We start from the raw sequence: 11,417 nt of genomic DNA, 5'->3' as shown, positions 1-11,417 counted from the left end.
ATGGAGAAAAGTACAGAGAGATCCTTGATTAAAACCTGCTCCAGAGCACTCAGGACCTCACAAGTCTCTCAATGTCCTTGAGTGGCCCAGCCACCCAATCGAACATCTCTGGAGAGACTTGAAAATAGCTGTGCAGCATTGCTCCCCATCCAACCTGACAGAYCTTGAGAGGATCTGGAGAGAATGGAAGAAATTCCCCAAATACAGGTGTGCCAAGCTTGTAGCGTCATACCCAAGACGACTCGAGGATGTAATCGCTGCCAAATGTGCTTCAACAAAGTACTGAGTAAAGGGTCTGAATATTTATGTCAATGTGATATTTCAGTTTTTTCAAAAATATATCAAAAATATTTGTCATTATGGGGTATTGTGTGTAGATTGGTGAGGGGGAAAAAACGATCTAATCAATTTTAGATTAAGGCTGTAATGTAACAATGTGGAAAAGGTCAAGGGATCTGAATACTTTCCAAATGCACAGTATGACATGCAGCTTTTCTTATAGCCTGGATTGTTTTAAGAGTGTAGTGACCATAGTGACTTATTAGGAATATTTTCTTTGCAAATGGAAGCAGTCTCTTTACACTTGTCTGGCTCTGTCGTCTAGGTTCTGTCTGGTTTGTGTTGCATGTCCTCTCCTCCAAACGGAACTCAGCAGATTGTGAGATGTGATTATGGGAGACTGCTGTTACACAAGTACTTAGTGCTTTGTGGATGTGTGTCAGATTTTCCTTATGGGTTAATTAACTCAAAAATAAAGAATGGTTTAAGAATTCAATAATGATTCTTAATTTCCCTCAGTGCAGACGAGCCTAATTTCCTCAACTATACAGACTATTATTGCGCGATAGATTAACCTAAACTGTACGCAAAGTGAATCTGTATCATTAACTAACCTATGAAATCAGACACATCCTGCCTATAGACAGTCTACTACCACTGAGCTCGATGTGGTTAGATAAATACCCACATATTAGAGATGGGTTGTCAGTCTTTGGGCAAGCTAGGGGACAGGCTTTTTCACTTTTTATGAGGGAGGGCACATTAAAGCTAATACGTGATAAAATCAATTTGTGGCCCCAAGTCAGTCTTCAACAGCGGCAGGGCCACCAAGGCAGAGAAGCAGAAGCAGATACAAAACATCTGTATCAGAGTGATGGCAGGTGATTGTGGTGGCTTGGAGGGGGACTGGCACCAAGGCAGGGTAGGTTACTTTCAAAATGTAATCCGTTAAAAGTTACTAGTTACCTGTCCAAAATTGGACTTTTTTGGATTACCCAAACTCAGTAACACACTCTGATTACTGTTACTTTTGGATTACTTTCACCTTAAGAGGCATTAGAAGAAGACTAAAAGGATCCATCAAACTCATTTGGTGTGTCATCATAGTGGTCTTTGACTTGTAGTCAGACTCGCTCAGGTGGGACAAACTTAAACTTGTGCCTTTTTTCAACGCTGAATTGAATGTCATTGAGAAAACAGAAAGGTGTCATAATGTTKTTTTTCTCTTTCACGACATCCTTTCTGAATTGAAGTAATGATCAAGTTATTCAAAAGTATCTGTAATCTAATTACAATATTTCTGCTGGTTAAGTAACTGATTACAGTTAGAGTTTTTTTTGCAATCAAATGACATGTAACTGATTACATGTAATACATGTAATCAGTTGATCCGTAACCCTGTCTGGCACTCATTTCACCGATAGAACCCCTAGTGAGAATGGCAGAGTGAGCCCCATTTTAGCCACATGTATGCCTCCATCATTCTTCCTGCATCCCTGGATCCCTGGTTGTCTATCTGAGAGCCGTCCTTGTTGTCTACATGGACACATCTGGCTGCTAGCCAATTGATTTCTGTGGAAATGAAATACCTTTCAGCCCCCCCCCCCCCCCCCCCCCCCCCCCTTTCTTTCTCCTGTCCCCTCTCACTGCCTCTTTCTTCTGTGGAGTATGATGTTGCTTGGGAGCCAAAGTTGTGTCAATCTTCCCATCTGTCTGTCTCTGGCATTAATGTAGTCCCTTTGATGGTGGAGAAAATTAAAGTAGCATATGCTGTTGCTGTAAGTTGTGATGAATGATGTTGCCTTCTGTTGCTGTACAGAGACCCTAGGGCACAGCAGGAATGCGGACCCGTCAGAGTGGTGCAGTGGGTGGGCTGGAGCACTGGGTCACTGCAGCAGCTCACATGGTTTGGATCATTGGGCCACACAGATAATGAGGCCAGTGCATGACAACCCAGACTAACCACTTCAAATCTCCATTATTTATGTAATCTATGGCAAAGCAATACTGATGGGACCTTTCAAGTTGGATAAATGTTGTGAAACAGCATGAAATTGAAGTATGTGTGGAATCTAGGGTTTTCTCAAAGCTATATGACTAAGGATATATGTTATATCAACCTATCAATCATATATTCTGTCTTCTGTTTGTATGTCTGTCTTTTCTCTTTCCATCCATCTGTCTGTTTACTTGTAGGCTGTGTAGTAATGTGCCACTGTATCATTGGGGCCACTTTGCATTTGTTCCAGAAAAATATAATCTACCAGTGCTGCCATCAACTGGTGAGTGTTAACATCACATCCACATAAGAGAAGGCTGAATAAAATCTAGCTAATTATTATAATTTATTAGCATAATCCAATAATGTATTCATGCAGCATCACCAGCTGATATTGACATGATAGGGCCCTTTCACAGGGCCCTCAATCCTTTGCTCATAGACATGCTTTCATTGAGGTCAACTCACAGAAACCATCATGTTTCTTCAGAAAAAACTACACATGGTAAAAACACAGTATTTTTTTGTTTTTGTTTGTTTTGAGCATAACCAACCTTAGTAGCAGACTACTGTATGACTTTGATATGGAGAATTTTAACCCCTCGGAGGATCACGCCATGTATTCTTATACCACAATTCTTAGCGGTTGAAATATATTTCTGCATGATAAATTTCTATGGTTTGGACACAGCGTTTCTAAACCCAGAGGCCAACATCGCGAGACTTCCGGGAACGCTTGCGAAACAGACCAAACAGACCAGGCCGGGGTTTGGGGCTTGATAAGTTAATGAGAGAAAATAAGAAGTATTCCTTAGTTGTTCATTTTCTTGAAATCTAAATGCACAACCTAGATTCAAGACAAGTACTTAAGTAGTTGAACATGTTATTACTCCAACCTCGAGAAAGTGACAAACTGAAACGTTTTTATTTTAGTCTAAAACAACTTTATATCGAAGGAGTGCCTTTGATATGTTTGAGTTTAGCGCGAGACGACCATTAGACACGATGACGTATTGTCACGCATGCGCGTTGCTAGTCAACGTCGCCATGACATCGCCTACAACTGTGATCGGGGATTTCTATTGGAGAAGCAGTTTTACCCTATCTTCATATTGTACTGTCTTTGGTTTGGAGCATGGAGTATGTAAACAAGATGGAGGCGTTTCTGACATCCAGCACTTCTACATGGGCAATCGGTGATATCGGTCAAGTAGCATTCAAGGTAAAGMTGACCTCTTTCAACATACAAAACATGTACCCCGTAACTGCAAATGCTATAAAAAATGACGTGGCGACAGGGGACGTGAAATAAATGTAGCGTTCGTTACGTTATCTAGCAGGTTTGTCGCACATAGCTAGCTAGCTAGTATGTATGCTTGCTAAGCTAGCTAGCCGAATGCTAATAACATTGCTTGGTTTGTGGATATGACTGCGAAGCGTTACAGTAGTGAAGAGCTAGTTGGCAAACAGACTAGCTAGTTGGGGAGATATTGTTATTACACGAGTTGGCTGCTACAATCAATCGAATCTCAGAAATGTTATTGTGCTTCTGTGTGCCCGTACGGAAGCTATCTAGCCTCGCTAGCTATCTGCTGATTTGCACTATCCAAGCTCACTGATTACTGTATATTACCCATGACCTGCTATTGTTGTTGAATGGATGTGATGTTCATAAGAAGATTTAGCATTTCTTGTTGTAATTGGAGCTAGTATTCAAATGTAAATCGTTATGATAGCACATCCATATCATTGGTAGTGTGTATTTGTCATATTCCAAGCATTTGGAAGGTGCCATCTCATGATGTGAATTTCATCAAAATGCTTATGCGATTGTGCATTTGTAATGCAGATCTGAGGATCCCTGCAACGATTCATTGACGCTGGCAGACCAGTTTTGCAGTCTTGGCAAGTACCCCGGATTTATTCGGTACATGGGATGGAGGAAGAAAATTTGATCAGCTAAACATTGTAGAAGAACTCAATGAAAATCATATACCAGATTCACAATTAAGTTGCCCAAAACATGACATTCACCAAGAACCAAAGAAAGCTGCACACATCACAACACTGCAGGTCCCAGGTGTCACAAGGACATGGATAAGAAGGAGGGAATAGGCCTATATCATCAGAGAACAAAGAACCAAACCATTCCCTCATACCATAGCCAGACATTGTAATATTGGACAGTACCCAAACCCAGTCCACTCACTTCTCTGCTCAAGCAATGCTGCATGGTCAGCAGGTTAAGGAGAACATTCTGTAGCCTTTCTGCTGTTGCATTATCCTGCATTTCATTATTCAATATTGGAATATTTTTCTTGCAATTTTATATTGTCCGACCCAGGGCATCCAGAAACAAACAGTACAGTAGTATTAAAGAACAGTCAAGTTGCTGAAGGAGCAACCATGAATGACGAGGACATCCATGAACACATGGACTATTTGGAGAATGACTTGACCATGTGCATGGAAACCTTCATCCACCGCATCGACTCCACTGAAGTCATCTACGAGCCGCGGAGGAAGAAGGCKAAGCTGATTGGGAAGTACCTGATGGGAGACCTGCTGGGGGAGGGCTCCTACGGGAAGGTGAAGGAGATGCTGGACTCTGAGACCCTCTGCAGGAGGGCAGTCAAGATCCTCAAGAAGAAGAAGCTGAGACGCATCCCCAATGGGGAGCAAAATGTGAAAAAGTATGTGGAATGCTTTGCATGGCTTTTCAGTMCTTTTAGTGTTGATCTACAGAATAAGCTAGCTGTGTTGATGGATTTGTTGTTTTGGTGTGTGAATATGCTTCTAATCAGATTATATACTTCAGGAGTTACTCTGAGGAATTACTGAATGTAAAATTAACCTCACTATTGATTGAAGTGGGATGTAAATTGAGCTTTTCAGGACACTAATGTTTATCTCAATAAGTCTTGCCTTTGAAAGGCCAGAAGATAAAACAACATGAAGGTTGTTCAAATTACTTTTGCCCTGTGTCTTTTGTTGTGAGTGCTGATGAAAATGCAGTATTATTCCATAGTGCAATTACTCCAGTTTTCTTATTACCATATATCTGAACACTTTTATTTCTTTACAGAGAGATTCAGCTGCTACGAAGATTGAGGCACAAGAATATTATCCAGTTGGTTGAAGTTTTGTATAATGAGGAGAAGCAAAAGATATATCCTTTAAAAAATGTTTTTATTCTTTAGCATGAGTACCTAAACCAAGGGGGGGAAAAGTACGCACCGCGGGTCCTATCCGGTTCGCCGTGCACTTGAATCCGGCCATCGAGACATTAAATGTACTTTTTTTTTGTAGAAATATATATATATATATATAAATATATAAATATATATATATATTTTAAATCTTGCCAATTTCGTGGTATCCAATTGGTAGTTACAGACTTGTCCCATCGCTGCAACTCCCTTATGGACTCGGGAGAGGCAAGGGTCGAGAGCTGTGCGTCCTCTGAAACACGACCTAGCCAAGCTGCACTGCTTCTTGACACGATGCCCGCTTCACCCAGCCGCACCAATGTGTCAAAGGAAACACTGTGCACCTGGCGACAGCATCAGCGTTGCACTGCGCCCGGCCCGCCACAAGATTCGCTAGAGCGCAATGGGACAAGGAAATCTCAGTCTGCCAAACCCTCTCCTAACCAGGATGACGCTGGGCCAATTGTGCGCTGCCTCATGGGTCTCCAGGTCACGGCCAGCTGTGACACAGCCTGAGATCTAAGCCGGGTCTGTAGGGATGCCTCAAGCACTGCGATGCAGTGCCTTTGACCGCTGCGCCACTCAGGATGCCCCCGCAAATTGATTTTAACAAACAATTGGTCCCCCAAAAAATGCGGTCCTCTGTTGAATTTCAAAAATCCCGATGTGGCCCTCGACCCAAAGTTTGCCCACCCCTGATCTAAACCATAGTGATGTCATACAAGTCGCACTAACAAAGCCTTCGCAAGCACTGCATAAGATTTGCCCAAGCATAATAACGTGTGGATAGTGGGTTAGGCTAGTCTATTTTGGGGTGACTTTTTCCTCACATCTGGAGAATTATCTTGTCCCATGGAACAGTTGTCGAGTAAGCTATGCAGATCAACTGTAAAAACTATGCACTGTCCTTCAAAGCTCATGTTGCTGTAATTCAGCAGTATGACCACAAGGGGTCTCTGTTGGCCTCTTAGGGAGAAAAAGGCAAGGTTAAATCAGATGGACTAACTAACTTCACAAGGCATTTACCTTCTGCCCCCCCAACTCACTGTCTTTGATTGTAATGATCTCTGGCTTGTCCTTAGTCTGCTGCTCTACACCACATAGACACTCAGTAAACTTTGTCTCTGACATTAAAAGGGTCTCCCCAATACATTTTAGTACAGTTAACACTTAAGATGGCTTTAGGACTTGCTCTTTAGGACCATGAAGGATTCTGCCAATGTCAGGTCAAATAAATCCCAATTGGCATTTTAGGGTAATTGTTGAGGTGAGAACATTATTATAGGAACTAATGATCCCCTTTCACGCCTCTCTCCACCCCGCTCTGGTTGAGGATGCTGGCTAGATGAGTGCCTTCTATAAGTGACCCTGAGGAGTGTGAATACAGAAATGAGTATTGTTTTGACATTAATTTTCACAATTTGTACGCTTTTATTGCCTTGTCATCTTCAGTCCATTCAGGAAGATTAATGTATTCTCAAGGACATTGCATGTTCCCAGACTTGGATCGATTTATATTTTGTGTATCTAGCTAGTTTCATGGATTAGTGACTAGTCAGTCAACCACATATTGATCAGTACTGTAGTAGACATTAGGATTCAAGGTTATTTGTGTAGAATTAATATAGATCCTTTGGTGATGAAGATGTATAGCACGTTTGTTTTGGCACCTTGCTAAATTACCAGTATGAAGCCATTGCCACCTTGTCTCTTTTCCTTGACTCTGCCTACGTATATGGTGATGGAATATTGTGTATGTGGAATGCAGGAGATGTTGGACAGTGTTGATGAGAAAAGGTTTCCAGTCTTTCAAGCTCATGGGTATGTGTATCTTTCATCTCAATTCAATAGTTATAGATATGTTGCTTAAAGATATCTGGCCAAACACTAACACCAAACAGTGACATTAATGCAGATGTATTCCTATTTTTCCCCAGGTACTTTTGCCAGCTGCTAGATGGCTTGGAATATTTGCACAGCCAAGGAATAGTTCACAAAGATATTAAACCAGGGAATCTACTGCTGACGACGGATGGCGCACTAAGAATCTCCGACCTGGGTGTAGCAGAGGTGAGCCCCTAGTCCTCTGACTTTTCCAATATCCACTTTATATTGCAGTTTAATTGGGTTACCTTTATGGGGCCGAATGATTATCTGTGTATTCCTGTTCTCCCTCCCAAGGCGCTGCACCCATTTGCAGAGGATGACACGTGTTGTACGAGCCAGGGCTCTCCGGCCTTCCAGCCCCCAGAGATTGCCAACGGCCTGGACACCTTCTCAGGGTTCAAAGTGGACATCTGGTCTGCTGGTGTCACACTGTGAGTGGCCACTCCGACATTAATTGTTTCGGCTGGTATATTTATTTCATGCCTCTTGGGTGAAAAATACTATTTATTGAATTGAACATGCTTTGCTGTCTAATAATGTGATTTCAATTGCAAATGATCAGGGGCGTAACTTTGGTTTTAGAAGTGTGGGTGATATGTGTATATATATTATCCAGTCGGATAAACACTCCAAACAGCCTACATGACTGCTCGGAGGCGTCCGCATGGTCCTAAACCACACTGTTGCCATGTTTTTGTGTCACATTCCAATGATAATACTGGGGGGGACAAAAATGCAATTTTAGAATGTGGGMGGGCCCTCCCCCATCCCCAGTGAAAGTTGCGCCCCTGCAGATTAATCTTCATTAAAGTACTCTTCTTGATTTTGGAATTGTATTTTTTCTTTCAGTTATAACATAACAACCAGCCTGTACCCTTTCGAAGGTGACAACATCTATAAGCTGTTTGAGAACATTGGGAAGGGAGACTACAGTGTTCCAGAGGAGTGTGGCCCTCTGCTCTCTGGCCTGTTAAGAGGTAAGAGTCTAGACCAGGGCTCTCCAACCTTGTTGCTGGAGAACTAACCCTACTCACTCCAACCCTACTCAAGGTCACCTGATTCTAATAATTAGCTGGTGGATAAGCTTAATCAGGTTAGTTATAACTGGGGTTGGACTGAACCTACAGGAGGGTAACTCCAGGAACAGGGTTCAAGAGCCCTGGTCTAGACTAACACTGCTGCTGGCACTCCCAATATTCTATGTCATGTTATTAAGCCTTATTAGAGATGAAAGCATTAGCTGCAGTCGTAAGAGTATTTGAGGGATGCCAACTTTGATAACTTATTTCTCAAATATGCTTTTAGATATACATGTCAACAATTATTCCTCCAAAGGACCATTCAGTCGATAACATTTTGTGAAAATCCCCCAAATCATGGCGTCTTTTTGTCCCGGTTTCGTGACTCATTACAAGAAGGGTATGGCCACAGAATTATAAATGTTCCTCTTTATTGGACTTAATTTGACCACTCAAATGTACTTAGCAGTTAGTAGTGATTCATTCTTGGAGGTTTTTCTTTTGGAGATGGRTCTGTGGTGATTGTACCTTCTGTGTCACAACAATTGTTATTTTGATGCATCGCGAATATGCAGTGTATTAAACATTTCTCAGATAAAGATGTGTTCGAAGGACAGCCACTCAGTTTTTCTCGGTGGAAACGGTCATTATGCTCAATTGTCTGTTTTCATTGTTGTCAAATAGRCCTGATTTAAACACCGCACAAAAATAAGGACATAATGAAAAGAATAAATGCATCTCATCAAATTATTTCGAAACTGTCTAATTTATTTTTGTATTTTTCTTCCAGGAATGCTTGAGTATGACCCTGAGAAGAGGTTCTCAATACAAAACATTAGACAACACAAGTAAGTCCTCGTGCTCCCTTTCTAGCTGAAGCAGCAATTGAATTTACCTCCATACTTGCTGAAGAGAGGGCTCTTAATTGAAATGCAAATTCAATCGAAGATTAATTGGGGGGGGGGGGGTGAGCGATGTACAATCTATTTCTTTTCAACATAGGATGATGAATGTAAAGTGCTCGAGGAAACAAGCTGTCACTTTAGTGATTGATTTGTTGTCATTTGCATCTGTGCTCTGCTGAAGGCCAAATTGTATCATTTCGATAATGATGGGAGGAGAAAASAGAACCCACTGCCTCTTTCTTGTATCATGTGGAGGTCTAATGTGAGGCCCATTGTGTTGGAACAGGCTTTTATGGTAATGCAGCTCCTGTTTGTTTACAATACATAACCTATATGATATAGGCCACTGTACATTACGCACCACAGAAAAACATAATAGCCCATGGGGCTTACAAAGTTACAAGTATGGGCTAGCAAATTTTATTTTAATTTTGAAATGTAATAGTAATGTAATCAGTAGCCTGACGCATATATATCTTAAATATTTCCCCTAATGTTAGAGCCTACCTCCTCTTTCTCTCTATTGTTGCTTCATTCCTTCCTCGCTTTCAACAGTTAAATGAAATATGTTTTGTTGTCCTTATCTTCATCATTCTAATAACATCCTTGAATAATATAGGTTTAGAATTAGACGCAAAAGGCTTTCACTTCTCTTCACGAAGATTGAACGGTTAAGGGTCTGAACAAATAACTGCTACAGACCGCTATTGCACGTTCGCTCTTCTTTCAAACTACCCATGAGTTCTATTGGCTGCTGTATTTACCATTCAGGAAACAAGAGCTTGCGTCCCTATTCGAATAGTCTATTGGTATAAGAAATCATGTCCAGCAAGCTTTTCCAGTCTAGCTTTTCCTACATGAGACTCCAAGAGCTAAGGAGCGTTATTTAAGGAGAGAGGCCAGCGGAACACAGGAGGTTCCGTATTGTGCAGGAGACGACGGCTGTAAGTTAGAAGCTTATTATGCATAACCCATCATTAATTAGCCTAATATAAAGGCTGATACTGCATTGAATTTATTACCTGAAAGAGGTAGACTGGGACATCTATATATAAATCTAGAACATCTGTTTTGGAAGCAATTTGAATGTAGTTGATGGAGAGAGAGGACATGGAGAGAGTGCTCGGGCGTGTAAAGATATTCGAGTGATGGGCTGTTTTTAAACTGCAACTGCAGTTTAACGCCAGATGGATGGGTAAATTAAGCATGCATTCTGTCTTTATATTATTGTAACATAGGCTATGTTGTAGCAAGTGTAGGCCTACCTGTCACAGGAAGAAAAAAAAAGTTACCGTGATGAGATCATAGGTCTACATGCAYCTGCTGCTCCATAGTGACCCTGAGGATTGATTCATCATGCAGAGGCCGTAGCGAAGTCAGATTTAGACATCACATATAATTTAACAGTTCCATTTCACGCCATGCTTTTCATATAAATAATTTACCGGGTTCTCGCAGCTATTTATCCTGGGAGAAGGGAGTGGTTTTGGACAATAAATCTCGGTAACCGGGTTCCRYCTATTCAACCCTAGTTACAACCAATTATGCTTCCAACTTTTTGTATGCCTCTATGTAACATCACCAAGAAGTCATGTGGTAGTGAGATCTGTTGCCTTATTTGGTGCTACCTCAGGGCTTCTGATGAGCTGTAGTTAAAAAGGCATCAGTCAGACTGGCAGCATTTCCCTGCCCAGCCAATCTATCGCTCCCTCTCTCCTCCAAACTTTCCAGTTTTTTCCCCCCCAAGCCCTTAAAGACTCTTGACTACATGGGCTGATGCTCTGGTGAATGCCGGCTGCAGTTACCATGGCAACATGACTGAAGCGTATCTGTGTGATGCTAGAGCTCGGGGAGGGAGGGAAAATCACGTATTGTATTCACCGTGGGCGTCTCAACTGCTTTAAAATCCTATTTCATTTTGGCTCGCTGTATTGGGTGCAAAATGGAATGAGAGAAAAATGKTGAAAACAGGTAGTGTAGATAGTTCATTACAAGTATGTGTATGTATGTTGGCCTCCCGAGTGGCGCAGCGGTCTACGAGCACTGCATTGCATTAAATGAACTATGTTTTAGAGTTGGTTTAGATATGTCTAGCATATGCTTTTTCAATATTCAGTTT

At 41.6% G+C, this 11,417-nt stretch overlaps 1 protein-coding gene across 1 annotated transcript in view; it reads left to right on the top strand.

Annotated features, from left to right (window-relative positions):
- The first annotated feature begins 3,326 nt into the window (after window positions 1-3,326).
- LOC111975623 (serine/threonine-protein kinase STK11) overlaps window positions 3,327-11,417 on the top strand; it is a 33,371-nt gene continuing 25,280 nt past the window's right edge. Inside the window, exons 1-8 of the mRNA XM_024004052.2 lie at window positions 3,327-3,500; window positions 4,128-4,971; window positions 5,364-5,447; window positions 7,219-7,308; window positions 7,425-7,557; window positions 7,669-7,805; window positions 8,224-8,351; window positions 9,184-9,241. Coding sequence (XP_023859820.1) covers window positions 4,685-4,971; window positions 5,364-5,447; window positions 7,219-7,308; window positions 7,425-7,557; window positions 7,669-7,805; window positions 8,224-8,351; window positions 9,184-9,241 — 917 coding nt within the window. The 5' untranslated portion in view covers window positions 3,327-3,500; window positions 4,128-4,684. The remainder of the gene's footprint in view (window positions 3,501-4,127; window positions 4,972-5,363; window positions 5,448-7,218; window positions 7,309-7,424; window positions 7,558-7,668; window positions 7,806-8,223; window positions 8,352-9,183; window positions 9,242-11,417) is intronic.

Source organism: Salvelinus sp. IW2-2015, linkage group LG16 (genome assembly GCF_002910315.2).
Source record: "Salvelinus sp. IW2-2015 linkage group LG16, ASM291031v2, whole genome shotgun sequence".
NCBI lineage: Eukaryota > Metazoa > Chordata > Actinopteri > Salmoniformes > Salmonidae > Salvelinus > Salvelinus sp. IW2-2015.
Note: the sequence above shows the minus strand (reverse complement) of the source record. Positions and strands in the feature narration are given on the sequence as shown.